Below are 24,892 nucleotides of genomic sequence, written 5' to 3'. Positions count from 1 at the left end.
AAGAGACATTGAACCAAATATTAGGTATGCTGTATTGATTTAAGAAAACTCATTTTTACAGAAAAAGTGCAGCTCAAATAAATCATTGAATGCTAAATATGTGTGCACACACACACATACACTCCGAAGCCCAAACAAAAAAGAAATCTGGACTTACATTGACTTTCTGAGGTATCGTTTAACCGTCATCCAGCTTCGTTCCTGTAGCTGGCGCTTCATCAGAATTTTCAAACTGTTGAAAAATGTGAATGAATCTTGGCGACATCCTCAATTCTTCCATATTCCGTTTTGCTGTCTCTCTTGACAGTTCCTTATCGTTTGCGTAGTTTCCATAACATCAGCGTTTTGTCTGACTGTCGTCCAACTTCGTTCAACCTCCCAAGTCCGATGTCTTGTACGAACGTTGACGATATCTGAACAGATCAGTAACTAAAGCTCAGACGAGCTGAACATAATATCCTCGTATCGCTGATGATTCGTCAATGTGTGGGACAAAAAGCAACGTTGTCATTCAGAAACGGTAGCGGTAAGAACGTTTTATCGACTTTAGATAATTATGCACGTTCCAACTGTTAGTGGCTGGCGTGCGTGTGCATACACGTTGTTGTTGTGAAGACAAACAACATCTCTCACCTGTTATCAAGATAACAAATTCTGCAGACATAAGGACAAGGTTGGCTGCGCTCAGCCTCATACACACTATTGGACAGGTCATCGTGAATGTTTTGTTTTGATTTCATTAAGAGCACCAAGATCGACGTTCACTTTGTTTTTCTGTCGTCAGTTTCGGTTTTATTTTGTGCTTTTTTTGTGGTCATGATTTGCAGCCTTTTCGGTGATGGGAACGGTGCAGGATCATTTGTCCACCTTTACTCGACGATTTGTGACTTTTTTTTCCTTCATTCAGCTGTCGCCGTGTGACCGGCCCTAAGTTTCACCTGTCAAAAATGCCTCTTGAAAAGGAAATACATAAAAGTCAATCTTTTAAAATATGGACGTGGTAACAACGATATGACAGCTGGGTTAGTTTTATTGATTTTTTTTTTTTTTTATGTTTTTAGTGTTAATCTTTGTTCTACAGTCCATTCTTGATTGATGCTGATGTCAAAGAGTTTCGCTTGATGACTTTTATTTTTCTTCCTTCTTCAGGATGAAGGTCGTGTGAAAGTTACTGTGGTGGATATCCAACCCATCAACCACAGACACTACAGCAGGCGACTCATAAGTAACATCCGCAAACTGGCCATCCAGTCTAATTAGTCTGTGACCGGTGTTGGACCCTGATGAGATAACTGCATATCTGACTGAGGAAACAGAGGAGCAGGCGGTGATTCACCAAATTCAGTGACAGCCAAACAAATATTTGCAGAAGTTCTCTTCAAATAAGCAAACTATGGAAAACCAGTTCTGATCAACTGGCTGTTTCATGTCAATGACTGACTTTTAATATAATCACGCAAATAATTTATTGTGGCTACAGAAATCCGTAGCGTAAATCCCATATTTAAATTTTTTATCTTATTGTTTTGTGTTGGGGTTTTCTTTTCATGACTCTCTTTATTGCAAACATTTTGATGTAGAAAAGCTTCTGCTTGGAGTTGAACTAGAGATAATTGTACTTAATCTGAGAACAGGTCAGATTATTTTTCTTTTGTCTTTTAAAACGGTGTGGAGTAAGTGCACGTGAGATGCACTTTTATTTGCGCTTTACATAATTAACAGTGTGTAAAATCTGTCAAAATGAGTGAAGAAAATGCAAGTGTTGACTTTTCTTTCTGGCTTCTTGAATTTCCATCAAGATAACAGTAAAAACACTTCATTACTGCCTCTTGTGGGTTTTGTTTGTTTGCACTGTTTTTAAGAATGAATACAGTAATCATTCTGGATTCCCTTTGTACATGTGCACACACAGCTGATGTGGATTAAACCTGTAAATGAGTGTGTGGGTGAACATTCTCAGCAGTCAGTTGGGTTTTACTGACTGCACATTCTGACACCAAAAAGCAAGGACAGCGTTTGAGTGTCACGCTCTTCTACTAAGGTGTGGCTCAAGGGCATGACGCTGATTTATGGTGGCAACACACCACCTGCTCTCTTCACTCTGAGCACCAGTGGCACCATCTCTTGCCATGCCGTCTGTAGAGGTTTGCTTTGTGTGGATCACAAACATGCTGATGTTTTTCATCCCAGTGTCACTTTTCCCTCAGCACTTTCTTACCACCTCCTGCGAGAGAGGAGACTTTTTGTTCAGTTTGTGTTCAGGAAAACTTCTGAATTTATGTATTCTCCACATTCTAGATGGTTGTTTTTCTTTTCTTTTTCCTCTTCGATTATCAGTTTGCCTCTGAGCTACAAAGATAACTCCAGCTTTCAGCTCACTCAAAGCAGTTTCTTCCATGTAATGCCCCACAAACAGACCTGCACCCAAAGTATCTTGTTCAGACAGTACAGCCCCAGTATACCAGGACCTTCACACAGATGTCCATGAGTGATAGTTATAGCCAAGTAGGGGTCACTATAAAAATAGTGGGGAAAAAAAACTCCAGCCTTGCTCAGTATACAACTTTGATCATAACAATTACAAAAAGATATTGTTTTGACTACTTAGGACCAAAACTAATGGAGTAAAGACAGCACAAATGTGATAACACTAATTTTCATTTGTACACAGGTGAAAAAATAGTTATTCAAATTTTGACTAAAAGTGATACAAATTATTGGTTGGCAAAACAGATAAAAAAAAAAACAGAACAGTTTTGACTGAAGTGCTTTCTCACAAAAGAAACAGTCGAACAAGGTCCACTGGATTCCATTACATACATACAGTAGTGTTCAGAATAATATAGTGCTATGTGACTAAAAAGATTAATCCAGGTTTTGAGTATATTTCTTATTGTTACATGGGAAACAAGGTACCAGTAGATTCAGTAGATTTACACAAATTCAACAAGACCAAGCATTCATGATATGCACACTCTTAAGGCTATGAAATTGGGCTATTAGTAAAAAAAAAAAAGTAGAAAAGGGGGTGTTCACAATAATAGTAGTGTGGCATTCAGTCAGTGAGTTTGTCAATTTTGTGGAATAAACAGGTGTGAATCAGGTGTCCCCTATGTAAGGATGAAGCCAGCACCTGTTGAACATGCTTTTCTCTTTGAAAGCCTGAGGTAAATGGGACGTTCAAGACATTGTTCAGAAGAACAGCGTAGTTTGATTAAAAAATTGATTGGAGAGGGGAAAACCTATACGCAGGTGCAAAAAATTATAGGCTGTTCATCTACAATGATCTCCAATGCTTTAAAATGGACAAAAAAAAAACCACATGGAAGAAAATGGAAAACAACCATCAAAATGGATAGAAGAATAACCAGAATGGCAAAGGCTCACCCATTGATCAGCTCCAGGATGATCAAAGACAGTCTGGAGTTATCTGTAAGTGCTGTGACAGTTAGAAGACACCTGTGTGAAGCTAATTTATTTGCAAGAATCCCTCGCAACGTCCCTCTGTTAAACAAAAGACGTGCAGAAGAGGTTACAATTTGCCAAAGAACACATCAACTGGCCTAAAGAGAAATGGAGGAATATTTTTTGGACTGATGTGAGTAAAACTGTTCTTTTTGGGTCCAAGGGCTGCAGACAGTTTGTGAAACGACCCCCAAACTCTGAATTCAAGCAACAGTTCACAGTGAAGACAGTGAAGCATGGTGGTGCAAGCATCATGATATGGGCATGTTTCTCCTACTATGGTGTTGGCAGTGGTGGGCACATTTCGGATAATCCAATAACAATTATCGAAGATAATGTTTTCATTATCAGATTTATCTTTTTAGATAAATTTAAAAAACATCGTCAGGCTATTTATCTTCCAATGAATTATCGTCTGATAACTTTTGGACCAATAACATACAAAACTAAAAGTGAAAAACTTTTTTAAAACTTGAAATTTACCTGATAAAAGTTTCCTAGGAGGCATGTTGTTCTAACCTCTCTAATCAGAAACCACTTTACTGTCTGTAAGTAAAGAAAAACTGGTGACCAAAAAAAAGCATTTCCTTTAACACCATACTAATGTAATTGCAATGTCACCAAGTCATCCAGAGGCATACATGTTTAACTTATGGTTCAAATTTTAACCACTAATTTTAGACAAGTTATTTAAAATTATGGTCATGTCTGAAGTTTATAAAGTGAAAATATCAGATATATGTTTTCGTTTTAAAGTAATGTGCTAATTTTTAAGGTTTTGTGAGCACATGCTGTGCCAGGCAGCAATGCATTATGGGTATCATAAGGTAATCTCAGACGTTCACGACAGGACAAAAGCATTTCAGACACTCTGTTCAGGGTCCACAGATAACAGCATTAAACTCTAGTGCCTAAAACTCTCGTGAATATATTCTCTGGGTTTATAGACGTTAGTGTATTTGCGTTTGTTAAACTCCACGCATCTTAAATGTAGCAGACACAGATTATCTGGAATTTTGTTTGACATTTTTTTAAGGCCGCTACTGCCATCTACTGGCCAGGAGTGTTCATGGCAGTATTAAACGTCTGGGTACCTGGCTGCTCTCAAAGTGTTGGTATTGTCCATTGTCCGGGTGCTTTTTGTGTGCATATATGTTAACTTTGTATTCTAAAACTACGGTTAGAATTAATTCCGACTCCTTATCGGTCCACACGAACAAGGTTGGCGTCATGTTTTTAGTTTTTGTGGAAGTGACGACAAGAGAATAAGGCTCCTGATTGGATAGAATTTTAATCAGTACCGCCACCCAAAGGTTTGGCAGACTAATTACAACCCATTTATACGGTTCGATGTGGATGGATTTTTTTTTTTTTAAACGACGTAGTGTGGATGAAGTTTTTTCCCCAAACTGAAAGGGTAAGATATTCGGTTTTACAAATACCCGACAACGTGTGTACATGGCCTTATGTCTGTGAAAGGCACTATATAAATACATTTACTTACTTACTAATATTGAGTGCACGTTTTACAACATCATAAAAGGTTTAAAACATGCAACTGCGATGACACTTCCAGGGCTCCGTAAAAATGCCTGTTTTTACAAATAAAAATGGAATATTTTACAAAAGCACATTTATCTTTAAACCAACACACGTCACATTAACGTGTTGGTTTACATAATGGATTACTGAACCAATCACTGTTTAGCACTTTTACCCAGAATGCTTTGCGGTCTGTGTTTGTTACAAAACCTCAGAATTAGTGCCTTATAGTTTTTAACACTTGAAACACAACTTGAGCAGCATTAGGAGCCACTCTTGCTTGCCTCTACTGGTGGTTGGCTCTCACTGCGGTATTGTATCACTTCCTGTTCCGGAGCACAGCTGTGTTTTTCTGTATCTGTTAGCTGTTTAATCTGCGCAGTTAGATTGATCTAGTTATCTAGATTACGATTTGTTTCCCAGTGTAATCTTTACGTGCCTTAACTAAAGCACTCCTTCTGCTGAATCACCTCTAAATTATTTACACATTATTCACTTTGCGTGTTTTTAGGAATCCGCTAGCTTAGCGTAGCTACTAGCTCTTAGCCGATTTAGCATGGCGGCTTCTCCTGTCTCTCCCGCACTTTTCTGCTCTGGGTGTGAAATGTTTAGTTATTCCTCGGCCTCCTTTAGCAGTAATGGTACTTGTAATAAGTGTAGCTTATTCGTAGCTTTGGAGGCCAGGCTGGGCGAATTGGAGACTCGGCTCCGCACCGTGGAAAATTCTACAGCTAGCCAGGCCCCTGTAGTCGGTGCGGACCAAGGTAGCTTAGCCGCCGTTAGTTACCCCCTGGCAGGTCCCGAGCAGCCGGGAAAGCAGGCCGACTGGGTGACTGTGAGGAGGAAGCGTAGCCCTAAACAGAAGCCCCGTGTACACGCCAACCCGTTCACATCTCTAACCGTTTTTCCCCACTCGACGACACACCCGCCGAGGATCAAACTGTGGTTATTGGCGACTCTGTTTTGAGAAATGTGAAGTTAGCGACACCAGCAACCATAGTCAATTGTCTTCCGGGGGCCAGAGCAGGCGACATTGAGGGAAATTTGAAACTGCTGGCTAAGGCTAAGCATAAATTTGGTAAGATTGTAATTCACGTCAGCAGTAATGACACCCGGTTACGCCAATCGGAGGTCACTAAAATTAACATTAAATCGGTGTGTAACTTTGCAAAAACAATGTTGGACTCTGTAGTTTTCTCTGGGCCCCTCCCCAATCGGACCGGGAGTGACATGTTTAGCCGCATGTTCTCCTTGAATTGCTGGCTGTCTGAGTGGTGTCCAAAAAATGAGGTGGGCTTCATAGATAATTGGCAAAGCTTCTGGGGAAAACCTGGTCTTGTTAGGAGAGACGGCATCCATCCCACTTTGGATGGAGCAGCTCTCATTTCTAGAAATCTGGCTAATTTTCTTAAATCCTCCAAACCGTGACTATCCACGGTTGGGACCAGGAAGCAGAGTTGTAATCTTACACACCTCTCTGCAGCTTCTCTCCCCCTGCCATCCCCTCATTACCCCATCCCCGTAGAGACGCTGCCTGCTCCCAGACTACCAATAACCAGCAAAAATCTATTTAAGCATAAAAATTCAAAAAGAAAAAATAATATAGCACCTTCAACTGCACCACAGACTAAAACAGTTAAATGTGGTCTATTAAACATTAGGTCTCTCTCTTCTAAGTCCCTGTTGGTAAATGATATAATAATTGATCAACATATTGATTTATTCTGCCTTACAGAAACCTGGTTACAGCAGGATGAATATGTTAGTTTAAATGAGTCAACACCCCCGAGTCACACTAACTGTCAGAATGCTCGTAGCACGGGCCGGGGCAGAGGATTAGCAGCAATCTTCCATTCCAGCTTATTAATTAATCAAAAACCCAGACAGAGCTTTAATTCATTTGAAAGCTTGTCTCTTAGTCTTGTCCATCCAAATTGGAAGTCCCAAAAAACAGTTTTATTGTTATTATCTATCGTCCACCTGGTCGTTACTGTGAGTTTCTCTGTGAATTTTCAGACCTTTTGTCTGACTTAGTGCTTAGCTCAGATAAGATAATTATAGTGGGCGATTTTAACATCCACACAGATGCTGAGAATGACAGCCTCAACACTGCATTTAATCTATTATTAGACTCTATTGGCTTTGCTCAAAAAGTAAATGAGTCCACCCACCACTTTAATCATATCTTAGATCTTGTTCTGACTTATGGTATGGAAATAGAAGACTTAACAGTATTCCCTGAAAACTCCCTTCTGTCTGATCATTTCTTAATAACATTTACATTTACTCTGATGGACTACCCAGCAGTGGGGAATAAGTTTCATTACACTAGAAGTCTTTCAGAAAGCGCTGTAACTAGGTTTAAGGATATGATTCCTTCTTTATGTTCTCTAATGCCATATACCAACACAGTGCAGAGTAGCTACCTAAACTCTGTAAGGGAGATAGAGTATCTCGTCAATAGTTTTACATCCTCATTGAAGACAACTTTGGATGCTGTAGCTCCTCTGAAAAAGAGAGCTTTAAATCAGAAGTGTCTGACTCCGTGGTATAACTCACAAACTCGTAGCTTAAAGCAGATAACCCGTAAGTTGGAGAGGAAATGGCGTCTCACTAATTTAGAAGATCTTCACTTAGCCTGGAAAAAGAGTCTGTTGCTCTATAAAAAAGCCCTCCGTAAAGCTAGGACATCTTTCTACTCATCACTAATTGAAGAAAATAAGAACAACCCCAGGTTTCTTTTCAGCACTGTAGCCAGGCTGACAAAGAGTCAGAGCTCTATTGAGCTGAGTAGTCCATTAACTTTAACTAGTAATGACTTCATGACTTTCTTTGCTAACAAAATTTTAACTATTAGAGAAAAAATTACTCATAACCATCCCAAAGACGTATCGTTATCTTTGGCTGCTTTCAGTGATGCCGGTATTTGGTTAGACTCTTTCTCTCCGATTGTTCTGTCTGAGTTATTTTCATTAGTTACTTCATCCAAACCATCAACATGTTTATTAGACCCCATTCCTACCAGGCTGCTCAAGGAAGCCCTACCATTATTTAATGCTTCGATCTTAAATATGATCAATCTATCTTTGTTAGTTGGCTATGTACCACAGGCTTTTAAGGTGGCAGTAATTAAACCATTACTTAAAAAGCCATCACTTGACCCAGCTATCTTAGCTAATTATAGGCCAATCTCCAACCTTCCTTTTCTATCAAAAATTCTTGAAAGGGTAGTTGTAAAACAGCTAACTGATCATCTGCAGAGGAATGGTCTATTTGAAGAGTTTCAGTCAGGTTTTAGAATTCATCATAGTACAGAAACAGCATTAGTGAAGGTTACAAATGATCTTCTTATGGCCTCGGACAGTGGACTTATCTCTGTGCTTGTTCTGTTAGATCTCAGTGCTGCTTTTGATACTGTTGACCATAAAATTTTATTACAGAGATTAGAGCATGCCATAGGTATTAAAGGCACTGCGCTGCGGTGGTTTGAATCATATTTGTCTAATAGATTACAATTTGTTCATGTAAATGGGGAATCTTCTTCACAGACTAAAGTTAATTATGGAGTTCCACAAGGTTCTGTGCTAGGACCAATTTTATTCACTTTATACATGCTTCCCTTAGGCAGTATTATTAGACGGTATTGCTTAAATTTTCATTGTTACGCAGATGATACCCAGCTTTATCTATCCATGAAGCCAGAGGACACACACCAATTAGCTAAACTGCAGGATTGTCTTACAGACATAAAGACATGGATGACCTCTAATTTCCTGCTTTTAAACTCAGATAAAACTGAAGTTATTGTACTTGGCCCCACAAATCTTAGAAACATGGTGTCTAACCAGATCCTTACTCTGGATGGCATTACCCTGACCTCTAGTAATACTGTGAGAAATCTTGGAGTCATTTTTGATCAGGATATGTCATTCAAAGCGCATATTAAACAAATATGTAGGACTGCTTTTTTGCATTTACGCAATATCTGTAAAATCAGAAAGGTCTTGTCTCAGAGTGATGCTGAAAAACTAATTCATGCATTTATTTCCTCTAGGCTGGACTATTGTAATTCATTATTATCAGGTTGTCCTAAAAGTTCCCTAAAAAGTCTTCAGTTAATTCAAAATGCTGCAGCTAGAGTACTGACGGGGACTAGAAGGAGAGAGCATATCTCACCCATATTGGCCTCTCTTCATTGGCTTCCTGTTAATTCTAGAATAGAATTTAAAATTCTTCTTCTTACTTATAAGGTTTTGAATAATCAGGTCCCATCTTATCTTAGGGACCTCGTAGTACCATATCACCCCAATAGAGCGCTTCGCTCTCAGACTGCAGGCTTACTTGTAGTTCCTAGGGTTTGTAAGAGTAGAATGGGAGGCAGAGCCTTCAGCTTTCAGGCTCCTCTCCTGTGGAACCAGCTCCCAATTCAGATCAGGGAGACAGACACCCTCTCTACTTTTAAGATTAGGCTTAAAACTTTCCTTTTTGCTAAAGCTTATAGTTAGGGCTGGATCAGGTGACCCTGAACCATCCCTTAGTTATGCTGCTATAGACGTAGACTGCTGGGGGGTTCCCATGATGCACTGTTTCTTTCTCTTTTTGCTCTGTATGCACCACTCTGCATTTAATCATTAGTGATCGATCTCTGCTCCCCTCCACAGCATGTCGTTTTCCTGGTTCTCTCCCTCAGCCCCAACCAGTCCCAGCAGAAGACTGCCCCTCCCTGAGCCTGGTTCTGCTGGAGGTTTCTTCCTGTTAAAAGGGAGTTTTTCCTTCCCACTGTAGCCAAGTGCTTGCTCACAGAGGGTCGTTTTGACCGTTGGGGTTTTACATAATTATTGTATGGCCTTGCCTTACAATATAAAGCGCCTTGGGGCAACTGTTTGTTGTGATTTGGCGCTATATAAAAAAAATTGATTGATTGATTGATTATTCAACACTAAAAGATATATGTTATATTGTAACTTTGTACAAATGATAGAACTGACATTAATGGAGTTATTCTATCAGTATTTTCAAAAAACCATAAGTTAGTATGACTTTATTTTTCAAGAACTCCGCCTGACTGGAATATTAAAACTAATAGAGTTGGTCTTGTGATTTCTTTTGGTTTGTATCTGTTGGGAGAGTGCTGTTGTAAACAAGAGCTTCCAGCAGGAGCAGAATGTTGAAAGAAAAATGATTATAATTAGTAAAGTATTCATTTCGTGGGTGTTCTCAGGATTTGTCTGTGCTGCTTCCTGCAGGGGGCAGCATGGTCAAACATTCTTGCTAATTCTTTACGTCTTTTACTGCTTTTGATGCTTTCAAAAGCGATCGAGTTAAAAATCAATTTTAGCTCTTTAGTATCTGCAAATGTCCCATAGACAACACCAGAATTTATCGGTTATCAATTATCTGTAACTTCCGATACATTTTTGGGTGGTTTATCGGTTTATCTTTATCAAAGATAACTTTTCAGTTATCTTATTATCTGTTATCGAAGTTAATGTTTTGGTTATCTGTGCCCACCACTGGGTGTTGGGCCTATATATCACATACCAGGTATCATGGATCAGTTTGGATATGTCAAAATACTTGAAGAGGTCATGTTGTCTTATGCTGAAGAGGACATGCCCTTGAAATGGGTGTTTCAACAAGACAATGACCCCAAGCACACTAGTAAACGAGCAAAATCTTGGTTCCAAACCAACAAATTTAATGCCTTGCAGAGTGAAGAAATCATGAAAAACTGTGGTTATACAACTAAATACTAGTTTTGTGATTCACAGAACTGCTAAAAAAGCAGTTTGAACATAATAGTTTTGAGTTTGTAGCGTCAACAGCAGTTGCTACTATTATTGTGAACACCCCCTTTTCTACTTTTTTTTTTACTAATAGCCCAATTTCATAGCCTTAAGAGTGTGCATATCATGAATGCTTGGTCTTGTTGGATTTGTGAGAATCTATTGAATCTACTGGTACCTTGTTTCCCATGTAACAATAAGAAATACTCAAAACCTGGATTCATCTTTTTAGTCACATAGCACTATTATTATTCTGAACACTACTGTAAATGGTACAAACGGTTACTTTTTAAAATCCTAATGGTGCCACAAATTACACTGGTCAACAATTTTTTTTTTTCTTGCATGGACTTTGAGAACTGATCTAGGGTCATTTTGGGGTGCTGAACCGAATCTGAGGTCAGATTTCCTCTATCACATGTTTTTTTTGCAATTTGTATCTTCCGTATTGATGGATTACGCACAAGTTGCTCATTCCACGGGTTTGATGCCACTAATCATGCACAAAAGCAGCTTCAAACGCATAGTTTTTCAACCAGGTTCACGAAATGTGAACAAGAGCCGTAATATAGTTTCTGGCTCTGAAGAGGTATGCAAGACTAGCTTTTGCTTCAATGCTTGATACGAGAAATATGTTTTCATATCTCAAAAACATGATGTGATTGGCAAAAACTAACACCAGATTTAGTGCCCCCAAATTAGCCCAAATCCATTGAAAAACTCCACGCAAGAAAAATTGTGTTGATCAGTGTAAATTGCGTAACTTTTTACCTAAATTGGAGCAACTTTCAATTTTGACCACTGTACAAACTGAAACTTTGTCCCCAGTTTTGTTATTTCTCCATAACTCCAACCATAAAGTTTTGGTCATAGATAGTCCAATATCTTGATAAATCCTTATCGGAGAAATAATGTAGTATACTTTTTGATATGATTAGTTAATTTTTCCCGCGACCCCGTCCCGGATAAGTGGTTGAAGATGAGTGAGTGAGCGGATCTTTTTTAAACTTTAACCTCTGTCATCTTTCATTCACCTCTACCTGGCAACAGCTACCACTCTGAGCTGGTTATCATACAGTTATGTGCAGGCTATAGTATACTAAGCCTGGATTCTAAGTGTTTTTTTAATGGTCCTAGGTGGTACTGAAAACCTTAGCCCATGGACAGCATAGCAGGTGTGAGAAATGTTACTATTCTGTTCAGCAAATCTAAAAAGACTGAATCAGAAAGTAATTTTCAACTTAAAGTCTTGGCGCAGATTGATATTCAAAATGGAGATTCACCAGTCCACAGGCCTGGGCAGCCCCAAGGCATTATGGGACAGAGAAGGGCATAGTGAAAAGATTAACAGAAATACATTTGCTTTGTCCTCTGAGAACTTAATCAAAATGTAGCTCGCTAAGCAGTGGTGAACTGAATTACTGGTAAAGGTTGTCATAAATTCTTTCTAGGAATGTGTGATTTTTCGGTGTTGGGACATTCAGTGTGGTGAATGTGCAGTTTCCGTCTGTAGCTGCTATCTGCAGAATGTGTGTGAGCACGACAAGGACAGCAAATGGAAATGAGCTGTGGTTATCACAGAGGTCACAGCCCTGATCACAGTCTGTCCACAGTCTTATCTTACAACATACTGCAGTTCACTAAAGCCCAGAGTGAGTGAGTGAGTGAGTGTGTGTGTGTGTGTGTGTGTGTGTGTGTGTGTGTGTGTGTGTGTGTGTGTGTGTGTGTGTGTGTGTGTGTGTGTGTGTGTGTGTGTGTGTGTGTGTGTGTGTGTGTGTGTGTGTGTGTGTGATAGAGACAGCTCCATAGTCTGTTAACAGTATATTTAATGCCTACATAAGTGGTGGGCACAGATAACCAAAAAATTTACTTCAGTAACAGATAATCAGATAACTGAAAAGTTATCTTTGATAAAGTTAAAACGATAAACCACCCAAAAATGTATCAGAAGTTACAGATAACCGATAAATTCCAGTATTGTCTCCAGTACACTTGCAACTATTAACAAGCTGATTTTGAGCACGATCACTTTTAAAAGCATCAAAGGCGACCACAGACCCAAACAGCGAGTCAGCAATTCTGCCTTTGAGTATCCTACGCTCTGCTGGAAGCTCCAGTTTACTACATAGCTTTCCACACAAACATAGCTGAGAGGAGGCATAAAGCTCACATCTCTACCCAATTACAATGCTGCCGTCAGGCCAAGGTCTTGGAAAATAAAGCAGTGCTGAGTTATGGTTTGGTGTATAAATAAAATGAATACTGATAGAATAACTCCATTAATGTCAATTCTGTCATTTGTGCAAAATTAAGATATAACATATATCTTTTAATATTGAATAATGCACTAATTCCTAAGTTTTGTAACAAACACAGACAGACTGCATTCTGGGTAAAATGTGACTCCGCTCACTGATTGGTTATGTAAACCAACACATTAATGTGAGGTGTGTCGTGTATTGGTGTTTACAGATAAATGTGCTTTTGTAAAATATACCATTTTTATTTGTTAAAAAAAACGGCATTTTCAAAAAAAAAAAAAAATGTTGTAATTAGATAATTGTCTGATATAACCGGTGTCAAAATAAACAGAACACTGCCATGAGCTACTGGTGCCAGTGTGAGTTTTGGCCCTTTTTCAGTTGATTTTTCATTGGTGCGAGAATTTTTTGGATCGCACTGAGTTTCAGATTAATTGCGCGTCCTGCATCGTTTAATATGGAGTAACAAGCTGCGTTTAACATCTCACGACCACCTCTCGCACTGTGCCTGTGCAAACACCGCAGACCTGTCTTGTAATGTTTTTGTTTTGTTTTGTTTTTAAACTTTGATGTCTCCCATCGAGAGTTTTTGTAAATTGAGTTTGAAAAAAAAGCTTATGTTTACGTTTTGCTTCTGGAAACACGAGTCTAACGTGTGGTTTTTGAACATACAATGTGTGTGAGAATATAAATCATGCACTCTGAACTTTTATACCGTGCAGTTCTGTGGTGCAGCTGAGCTGGAACCTACAATGATTGAAAATATTATCCCAGCTTCAGTTTGAATACTGCCATGAACACTACTGGCCAGTAGATGGCAGTAGAGACTTGCCAAAACAAAGTTCCAGATAATCTGTGTCTGCTGCTACTCTGCTACGTTTAAGATGCGTGGAATTTAATAAACGCAAACACAGTAACGTCTATAAAGCCAGAGAATATATTCACGAGAGTTTTAGGCACTAGAGTTTAATGCTGTTATCACTGGAGCCTGATCAGAGTGTCTCAAATGCATTCTCCTGTTGTGAATGTACTGAGATTACCCTATCCTACCCATAATGCACCCGGACACAGCATGTCCCCCACTAAAATCTGAAAAATTAGCGCATTACTTTAAAACTAAAACATATATCTGATATTTTCACTTTATAAAACTTCAGACGTGACATTAATTTAAATAACTTGTCCAAAATTAGTTTGGTTAAAATTTGAACCATAAATTAAAAATGTATTCCACTGGATGACTTGGGTGATATTGCCGTCATATTAGTATGGGATTAAAAGAATTTTTTTTTTTTTTTGTGACCAGTTCTCCTTTCCTTGTAGAGGATAGAGTGGTTTCTTCTAGAAGCGGCTCTCCTCTTTTTGCATAGAGTAGAACTACACTTCCGCTACAAAATGTTTAACAGGTAGGTGCTCAACTGAATTTGAATTTTATAAATGTTTGTAGCTATTCAGCTTTGTTTACCATGTTAACGGTCTCGGATAAATATTTATCGGAAGATAATTAGTCCGATAATGGTTTTCAGAGTTATTTGAAAAGGTAATCCAATAATGAAAACGTTATTTTCGATAATTATCGGATTATCGGAACTGTGCCCACCACTGGCCTACATGCAATACAGTCACACATGTAGGAGTTTGCAACCATGTACACTGGAGACACAGCAGGCTTTCAACAATTACTGCATGTGTAACTTTGGATTACTGGCATTCATTTACTTCCTGAAAAATTATAGCCATGCTGTATACACACTAGATTTATTATGTATAGTTTACACAATTAAAATGTTACTGGGAAATTTCCTGAGTGACTTCAATAGAAAAATGCTTAAGAATGTATCATTGATTTCCAGGGTCTATGTGTAATTCCATAGTATCCAAGCAAATATGCAGTTGTGTTCAAAGTAGTGGTGTATTAAAAAGTGAGTAAAGCTCAGTATCCTCATAATAGTTTTTATTTCCATACACACAAATGCCATGGGAACACTTCACATTATATTCCAAATCAAAACATAAAGAAAAAAATTGTCAAATTTATTATTTTACAGAAAGTGAAGAAAAATTAATATTCGGTTATTCAAAAAAATTATATAGCAGTCTGCAGTTTTCTTCAAACTCAAACGTTATAAACTGAAAAACTAAGAGAGACTTAAATATAATTCTCACCTTTCCTGCAACAGCAACTCACACCTGAACTCAAGTGACCACCAGTGACTTAAATTTCTGTGCATCACTGCAACATTAGTGACTGAACAAAGAATACATTTTTGAGGCTCACGACTTGAACTTATGAAGCTTTTTGGACAAAGAGTGAAATGTTGTCAAGGAACTAAATTCCAGTTGACCTGACTGAATGTTGTACTTGAATACCATGGCTGTGATGACTGAGAATCTCCACAGACGTAGCGAGGGGAAATGCAGATTGAAATATTGTTTTAATCTTGGGGAATCTATACGGAGAGCTGTGGTTAAAAGTATGATGAAACAAAACCAAATGAAGTTGAAGGGATTGTTTGCCGAGTGGGGGGGGGAGGGGGTGTAAATAAACCATCACTGCAAACGGCAATTTATCACAAACTTGTGTCTTTCTGCAAGCTCTTTCCTTTATGCAGCTTGAAGAAAACTGAATGTGTGAACATAAAAGTGCTTCATAGGGTCAGCTTTAATTTTGCGAAAAGTGAATTCGCCCTGCATCCTGTCAGCTATCTGCATGGGCTTTGATGTGCATAATTTAAAATTTGTGTTAAATCCACAACACGCATCTGTTGGTGTGAAAATGAAATTGTGTTTTCCTCAAAGCTCAGTGAGCTCAGTCCACACAGAGCTTTGCCAGCTCCATGGCTGAGTAGTTTATAGACTGACTGTTTCTGCTGAAAGACTTTTAAGTGTTATCAAGGACGCTTGTCTTTCAGAAGGATGTTTATTGGCACGTGATTTCCATGTATGAGCTCCGTGTGTGTGTGATCTCTGTTATCCCAGATGACAGAGCTCCAGAGGCAGCAGCGTGTACTGTATGTGTTCTTTTCATCTTACACGCTCAGAGCAGGATGCTGTAGGTGCACATTTCTGCTTCTCTTGTCAGAGGATGTTCTTTTCTTTTGTCCGCCCCTCCTTAACGTAAACCAATCCCTGACTCCTTCCATGATTCTCCTCATCTGTCTTTTGCTTTTTTGCCCACCAACAATGTTATTTTTCTGTTGCCACAGAATGATGTTCATCATGTCTCTGAGATCTCATTGATTTCTTCCTCCTCACTCCTGCACATCGTCTCCTCTGTTTTTCTCTTCTTGTAACCGCTTCAAATAAATCTTCTGACTTTAGACAGTGACCCAATTTATTTATTGTTTTAATAATGTTGTCACTGTATGTTACGACTCGGCTCACAAGCTGCAACAAAAACTGAGGCACACACGGAAACGAGTTCTTTAAAACCAATAACAAATATTTATTATTAAAATAAAAGAAAAGGAAACAAAAGAGAAAAAAATAGCCTGATGACAAAAGAACCAGGCCGGAACCAAAGCAGAAACCCCTCCTTTTATACTCCCAGGCAGGAAGCCCCAATCAGCTCCTCTCAGCTGTCCGAGACCTACGAAACACAAACATATTAGGACAGTAACATAAACACATTAGGATGGCCACAAGGGGGCTGTCACACTGTACACCACCACAATGAAGATGAAATGAAACTATAAAGATGTGCTTGTAGTGTAGAGTTTCATGTTAATAAAAAAAAAAACAACAGCATTGCATTAACCATGTGGAAATTACAGCATTTATGTTTTTGGAGTGGGCAGCACGGTGGATTAGTGGTTGCCACTGTTGCCTCACAGCAAGAAGGTCATGGGTTCGACTCCCGATTATGGCCTTTCTGTATGGAGTTTGCATGTTCTTCCTGTGTTTGCGTGGGTTCCCTCCAGGTGCTCCGGCTTCCTTCCACATCCACAGACCTGCAAGTTAGATGAACTGTAAAATTTAAATTGTCCATAGGTGTGAATGTGTTTGTTTGTCTTTATGTGGCCCTGCGACAGACTGGCATTCTGTGCAGGGCGTACCGCGTGTCATGCCGTATGACCGCAGGGATAGGCTCCAGCCCACCTGTGACCCTTAACTGGAATAAGTGGGTATAGAAAGTGGATTTTTTTCAGAGTCAAATCTGGGAGCATGTACTGGTGCCTTGAATCACTGCGTCCACCACACCACAGAACGTCCCGGCTCTCGCCAGCCACCCAGGCAGAAAACTGGTGGATATTTCCAGAGGCTGTAAGTAACTGGACACATTCAGATATTAAATGTTCACTAGCGTGTTGCCCATGTGTATCCATGGGCTCTAGATTGGGTACTGTTTATAAAATAGGTAGCTGACATTTTTCAAGGGTGGAATAAATTATGCAAAGTTTGAGTGAGTTGGAATGGTGTGTGAGTCCAGAATGTTTTTAGGACCTTTGACCTCAACATTTAGAGGAAGAACTCAACCCTTTTATTTCCTGTTAATTACATGGCCAAGTGGTAACTGGTTAGTCACTTGGTTTTAGTGTGGAAGGTTCTGGTTTTAACCCCAACCCTGCCACATTCCTCCAGGTAATGTAGAGATGCATCATGGACCACAGCTCGGCGATGGTTGATGTGATGAGCACTAAGGGATTTCTTCAACCAATCCTTTTACAGTATCTAGTCTTTGGTGCCCCCTGTCACTATGGCAAGTGGACAGCTCGCCATGTCAGATGATCTTGGGGAGGGGATGGTCCTCCATTGAGGAGATGTGCCCTGCACATTGTGGCTGTGACATCAACAATGTGGCCTCTATGCTGGTGACCTCCGCCTGTTTGAGGACTTAAATATTTGCTATGAAGTCACTCCATTTGATGTTGAGGATGGTCCGGAGGCAGCGCTGGTGGAAGTACTCAAGTGATAGGTGGTAATGGTGGGTAGCCCGTAACTCAGCCATACAGGAGAGTGGTAAGAACAGGGCTCTGTACACACTGATCTTGGTGGCGTTTTTGAAATGTTTGTTATTCCACAATCTGCCAAATGCACTATTAGCCTTTGCCAGTCATCATTGTCTCTGTCAATCTTGACATCTGATGAGATGACGCGCCCCAGAGGTGTTGTTCCTGGGGTGCAGGCTGATGAGGACCTCCATCTTATTAAAGCTGACTTCCAACCCAAAGAGCTGGGCAGCCTCTGTGAAGCAGGAAGTAATGCACTGCAAGCAGTGGTGGGCACAGCGAACCAAAAAGTTAGCTTTGATAACAGCTAATCAGCTAAGTGAAAAGTTATCTTTTATAAAGCTAAATGGATAAACGACTCAAAAATTTATCAGAAGCTACAGCTAACCGATAACTTTCAAAATTAAGTTTTAACACCACGATCACAAACCCAAACAATGAATCACCACTTCTGTATTTGTGCGCTGTTCCCCCCTGCTGGAAGCTCCTGTTTAATTATGTATTTACTCTAACACACACACAACACACACACACACACACACACACACACACACACACCACACACACCACACACACACACACAACACACACACACACACACTTATTCCTTAACTGCATACAGCAGTTCTACTGTGAGGCAGAGGTCTTGGAAAATAAGGATGTTTTGACTTTTGGTTTTGATTTATAAATGAAGTTATTCTGTATACAACCCCTGGCAATAATTATGGAATCACCGGCCTTGGAGGATGTTCATTCAGTTGTTTAATTTTGTAGAAAAAAAGCAGATCACAGGCATGACACAAAACTAAAGTCATTTCAAATGGCAACTTTCTGGCTTTAAGAAACACTATAAGAAATCAGGAAAAAAATTGTGGCAGTCAGTAACGGTTACTTTTTTAGACCAAGCAGAGGGAAAAAAAAATATGGACTCACTCAATTCTGAGGACATAAATTATGGAATCACCCTGTAAATTTTCATCCCCAAAACTAACATTTGCATCAAATCAGATCTGCTCATTAGTCTGCATCTAAAAAGGAGTGATCACACCTTGGAGAGCTGTTGCACCAAGTGGACTGACATGAATCATGGCTCCAACACGAGAGATGTCAATTGAAACAAAGGAGAGGATTATCAAACTCTTAAAAGAGGGTAAATCATCACGCAATGTTGCAAAAGATGTTGGTTGTTCACAGTCAGCTGTGTCTAAACTCTGGACCAAATACAAACAACATGGGAAGGTTGTTAAAGGCAAACATACTGGTAGACCAAGGAAGACATCAAAGCGTCAAGACAGAAAACTTAAAGCAATATGTCTCAAAAATCGAAAATGCACAACAAAACAAATGAGGAACGAATGGGATTAAACTGGAATCAACGTCTGTGACCGAACTGTAAGAAACCGCCTAAAGGAAATGGATTTACATACAGAAAAGCTAAACGAAAACCATCATTAACACCTAAACAAAAAAAAACAAGGTTACAGTGGGCTAAGGAAAAGCAATCGTGGACTGTGGATGACTGGATGAAAGTCATATTCAGTGATGAATCTCAAATCTGCATTGGGCAAGGTGATGATGCTGGAAACTTTTGTTTGGTGCCGTTCCAATGAGATTTATAAAGATGACTGCCTGAAGAGAACATGTAAATTTCCATAGTCATTGATGATATGGGGCTGCATGTCAGGTAAAGGCACTGGGGAGATGGCTGTCATTACATCATCAATAAATGCACAAGTTTACGTTGATATTTTGGACACTTTTCTTATCCCATCAATTGAAAGGATGTTTGGGGATGATGAAATCATTTTTCAGATGATAATGCGTCTTGCCATAGAGCAAAAACTGTGAAAACATTCCTTGCAAAAACACACATAGGGTCAATGTCATGGCCTGCAAATAGTCCGGATCTTAATCCAATTGAAAATCTTTGGTGGAAGTTGAAGAAAATGGTCCATGACAAGGCTCCAACTTGCAAAGCTGATCTGGCAACAGCAATCAGAGAAAGTTGGAGCCAGATTGATGAAGAGTACTGTTTGTCACTCATTAAGTCCATGCCTCAGAGACTGCAAGCTGTTATAAAAGCCAGAGGTGGTGCAACAAAATACTAGTGATGTGTTGGAGCGTTCTTTTGTTTTTCATGATTCCATAATTTTTTCCTCTGAATTGAGTGATTCCATATTTTTTCCCTCTGCTTGGTCTAAAAAAGTAACCGTTACTGACTGCCACAATTTTTTTTTTCCTGATTTCTTAATCTCGTTCACATAAAATCCTTAGAAGATTGCCTTGCAGCAGTGAGAAGTTGGATTTCTCGAAACTTCTACGTTTAAACTCTGATAAGACTGAAATGATGGTTCTTGATCCAGTGAGACATCGGCATCAATTTGACCAGTTAACGCTCAGCCTTGCCTTGTGTGTCATAACATCACACTGACAAAGTGAGGAACCTTGGGGTAATTTTTGATCCTTTGTTGTCCTTGGCCTCCACATTAGAAATATTACTAGGACTTGCTTTCTTCCACCTGCGAAATATAGCGAAGATTCGTCCCATCATGTCTATGGCTGATGCTGAGACCCTGATCCGTGCATTTATCTCTTCTAGATTGGACTACTGCAATGTTCTATTTTCTGGTTTACCGCAGTGTAGCATTAGGGGTCTCCAGTTGTTTCAAAATGCTGCTGAAAGTACAACCACATTACACCCATTTTGGCATCCCTTCACTGGCTTCCTGTCCCAGTGAGATCAGATTTAAGGTTTTGCTACTAACCTATAAAATTATTCATGGACTGACACCTCCCTACCTAGCTGACCTAATTAAACCTTACATACCGGCCGGGCTTTACGTTCTCAGGGTGCAGGACTACTTTGTTGTTCCTACGTGAATAAGAAGTCTGCGGGTCACAGAGGCTTCTCTTGTCATGCCTCTGTTCTGTGGAATGATCTCCCTGCGTCAATAAAACAGTCAGATTCTGTGGAGATTTTCAAGTCCACACTTAAGATGCACTTATTTTCCCTTTCATATGGCTAGCATACTGGTACAGTTTTGTTTTACGCTTTTTACTCTTTTATTCATTTATTAGTAATTGGAGCGGGCTGCGGCCTCAACTTTACCTAAATTCTGGGTCTTTTTAGTGATGGTTTAGGGTGAGTGGCCGGCGATCACCTTAGTATTTCTTGTTTTTCTTGTTGCTGGCAAATTATACAGTATTTTTTGTCTTTCTGATGGCTGATTCTGTTTTTTCTCTGTTTAAGGTGCAGCTCCATCCAGAGATGGGAGTTTGTATTCATTTTTGGCGATCCTCCTGTCCTGTGCGCCAATAGCATTTCTTGTATATTCGTCTGTGAATTGTTCTGTGATTTGTGTTTGCGGCGTGGCCCGGCGGGGGGGTCACCCCTTTGGGTCTGGTCTGCTTGAGCTTTCTTCCTCAGAGGGAGTTTTTCCTTACCACTGTGCTCTGGGGTGGTAAGGTTAGACCTTACCTGTGGAAGTGCTTTGAGGCAACTTTGTTGTGATTTGGCGCTATATAAATGAAAATAAATTGAAATTGAAAATTGAAATTTATGGTGTATTCAGCTGAACAGGTTGAAGAGGATTTGTAAATCATTGCATTCTGTTTTATTTACATTTCACACAATGTCCCAACTTCACTGGAATTGGGGTTGTAGCTTAGAAAGCTTGAAAGGGTCCCGAACATGAAAAATGCCACTCTTTTATAGAACACCATGTGTTACGTAATCAGTACAGCAGCAGCACACAATAGTGTGCAGATATGAATGATTTTAAAATGAAATTTAATTTTTTTTGTCCATGCTGTAACCGCACCACTGTGTTGATGTTGTCAGTCATTCGAGATGACACAGTGGTCTGTGTGCACCAGCAATGTGTGCAGGATGAGCCTGTGAAGATAAATCCTAAGCCATTGCCTTCATAACTGGTAATCTCATCATAGAGGGATACAGCCGTGATAATTCTCCCTTGTCTGCATCTCTGATCTGCTGCATTCAAGGAACATATTGGGATTCTTCTGCACATTGTGCTTTTCCATTACAGGGTTAACCAGATGGAAAAGAGTTCTGGCTTTGTAATGAACACTTTAGGTTTAGCGTTTCATGAATTTATTATATGTGCCATAAAATTGTGTACGAATTAAACTATTTTAAGGGATAGTTTTGCTCTTTTACAAACCTAGTCATATATTGTAAATGGACTGCATTTACATAGTGCTTTCATGGTTAAAGCGCGTTTACAATGAATGAACGAATTTATTTGGCACACAGAACAACAACACAAACAATAACACATTTATAAATTGAAGAACATACAATAAATCCATGTAGCTGAAAGGGTGAAGGCAGAAGCAAAGCTTATAGATACACTCCCCTTATACCATAAAAAATAAAGTAAAGAAGGTATACATATACATATGAGGAAATTTATGGTTTTGACGATACCGGATTTTTCATCTGGATTCCCCACATATAAACATATATACTCATAAAAACAGTACAAAAGAAATGTGCACAAACAAAACAGAATTTTAAAACATAACCAAACGAGCAAGAGTACATAAACGCAAGCACAACAACAAAATGCTAAACCTAATTTTCCAAACTATAACACGTAAGTATACTATTTTTGAAGCTTTTAAAGCTGACTAAGGTACCAAGTAACTTAATATTATCAGGACACTTATTCCAAATATCAACACCCTGATCAACCTATCAACAGTTCTGATCCTTGGTTTTTCAAATACTAATGTCTGTCTCAAATTGTAGCAGGAATCCCTCATTTTAAACAGATCCTGGACATGTTTAGGCAAGAGGGTTTTTTTTTTTTTTACTTTATACATAATTTAAATTGTGATATAATCAACAAAGCCCCAGAATTTTAAAGTCTGGAAACCAATAAATAACGGATTTGTTGGCTCACGATATGGCTTATTACTGATAATTCTTATAGCTTTCTTTTGCAATAGAAATATTGAATTAGTATTGGTTCTATGTGTGTTTCCCCAAACCTCAACACAGTATGTCATATATGGAACAAGTAATGCATGATACAAAATAGCCGAAGAATGTTGGGAGAGGAAGTCTTGTACTTTATGCAGAATTGCAATGACTTTTGACATTTTAGATTTAACATAGTTAATATGCATTTTCCAGCTTAATTTATCATCAATATAAACACCAAGAAATTTTGTACTTGTTACAATTTCAATTTCAGTATCATGTAATAATAAATTTCTATTTACGTTCCTGGGCTTATTACCAAATATGATACACTTAGTTTTACCATAATGGAGCGATAATTTGTTTGAATCGAACCACAGTTTAAATTTATGTAATTCATTCTCCATTTTGTCCAGGAGCTGTCCCAAATGATCCCCACTACAAAACACAGTTGTATCATCAGCAAACAAATACAACAAATACAACTAGCAGACTTGGAAACCTAACATATACAACCCCTGGCAAAAATTATGGAATCACCGGCCTCGGAGGATGTTCATTCAGTTGTTTAATTTTGTAGAAAAAACTTAAATATGATCAATCTATCTTTGTTAGTTGGCTATGTACCACAGGCTTTTAAGGTGGCAGTAATTAAACCATTACTTAAAAAGCCATCACTGACCCAGCTATCTTAGCTAATTATAGGCCAATCTCCAACCTTCCTTTTCTCTCAAAAATTCTTGAAAGGGTAGTTGTAAAACAGCTAACTGATCATCTGCAGAGGAATGGTCTATTTGAAGAGTTTCAGTCAGGTTTTAGAATTCATCATAGTACAGAAACAGCATTAGTGAAGGTTACAAATGATCTTCTTATGGCCTCGGACAGTGGACTTATCTCTGTGCTTGTTCTGTTAAATCTCAGTGCTGCTTTTGATACTGTTGACCATAAAATTTTATTACAGAGATTAGAGCATGCCATAGGTATTAAAGGCACTGCGCTGCGGTGGTTTGAATCATATTTGTCTAATAGATTACAATTTGTTCATGTAATTGGGGAATCTTCTTCACAGACTAAAGTTAATTATGGAGTTCCACAAGGTTCTGTGCTAGGACCAATTTTATTCACTTTATACATGCTTCCCTTAGGCAGTATTATTAGACGGTATTGCTTAAATTTTCATTGTTACGCAGATGATACCCAGCTTTATCTATCCATGAAGCCAGAGGACACACACCAATTAGCTAAACTGCAGGATTGTCTTACAGACATAAAGACATGGATGACCTCTAATTTCCTGCTTTTAAACTCAGATAAAACTGAAGTTATTGTACTTGGCCCCACAAATCTTAGAAACATGGTGTCTAACCAGATCCTTACTCTGGATGGCATTACCCTGACCTCTAGTAATACTGTGAGAAATCTTGGAGTCATTTTGATCAGGATATGTCATTCAAGCGCATATTAAACAAATATGTAGGACTGCTTTTTTTGCATTTACGCAATATCTCTAAAATCAGAAAGGTCTTGTCTCAGAGTGATGCTGAAAAACTAATTCATGCATTTATTTCCTCTATGCTGGACTATTGTAATTCATTATTATCAGGTTGTCCTAAAAGTTCCCTAAAAAGTCTTCAGTTAATTCAAAATGCTGCAGCTAGAGTACTGACGGGGACTAGAAGGAGAGAGCATATCTCACCCATATTGGCCTCTCTTCATTGGCTTCCTGTAATTCTAGAATAGAATTTAAAATTCTTCTTCTTACTTATAAGGTTTTGAATAATCAGGTCCCATCTTATCTTAGGGACCTCGTAGTACCATATCACCCAATAGAGCGCTTCGCTCTCAGACTGCAGGCTTACTTGTAGTTCCTAGGGTTTGTAAGAGTAGAATGGGAGGCAGAGCCTTCAGCTTTCAGGCTCCTCTCCTGTGGAACCAGCTCCC

At 39.0% G+C, this 24,892-nt stretch overlaps 1 protein-coding gene across 3 annotated transcripts in view; it reads left to right on the top strand.

The window, feature by feature from the left end:
- The window catches only part of LOC117517262 (replication protein A 70 kDa DNA-binding subunit-like), an 83,887-nt gene extending 82,060 nt beyond the window's left edge, over window positions 1-1,827 (top strand). For all 3 annotated transcript variants that reach the window (XM_034178209.1, XM_034178208.1, XM_034178207.1), the window contains exon 17: window positions 1,150-1,827. In XM_034178209.1, coding sequence (XP_034034100.1) covers window positions 1,150-1,260 — 111 coding nt within the window. In that variant the 3' untranslated portion in view covers window positions 1,261-1,827. The remainder of the gene's footprint in view (window positions 1-1,149) is intronic.
- The last annotated feature ends 23,065 nt before the right edge of the window (window positions 1,828-24,892 follow it).

The sequence above is a fragment of the Thalassophryne amazonica genome, chromosome 9, assembly GCF_902500255.1.
Source record: "Thalassophryne amazonica chromosome 9, fThaAma1.1, whole genome shotgun sequence".
Classification (NCBI taxonomy): Eukaryota; Metazoa; Chordata; class Actinopteri; order Batrachoidiformes; family Batrachoididae; genus Thalassophryne; species Thalassophryne amazonica.
The sequence above is the reverse complement of the archived record's forward strand: the minus strand, read 5'-3'. Positions and strand labels throughout refer to the sequence as shown.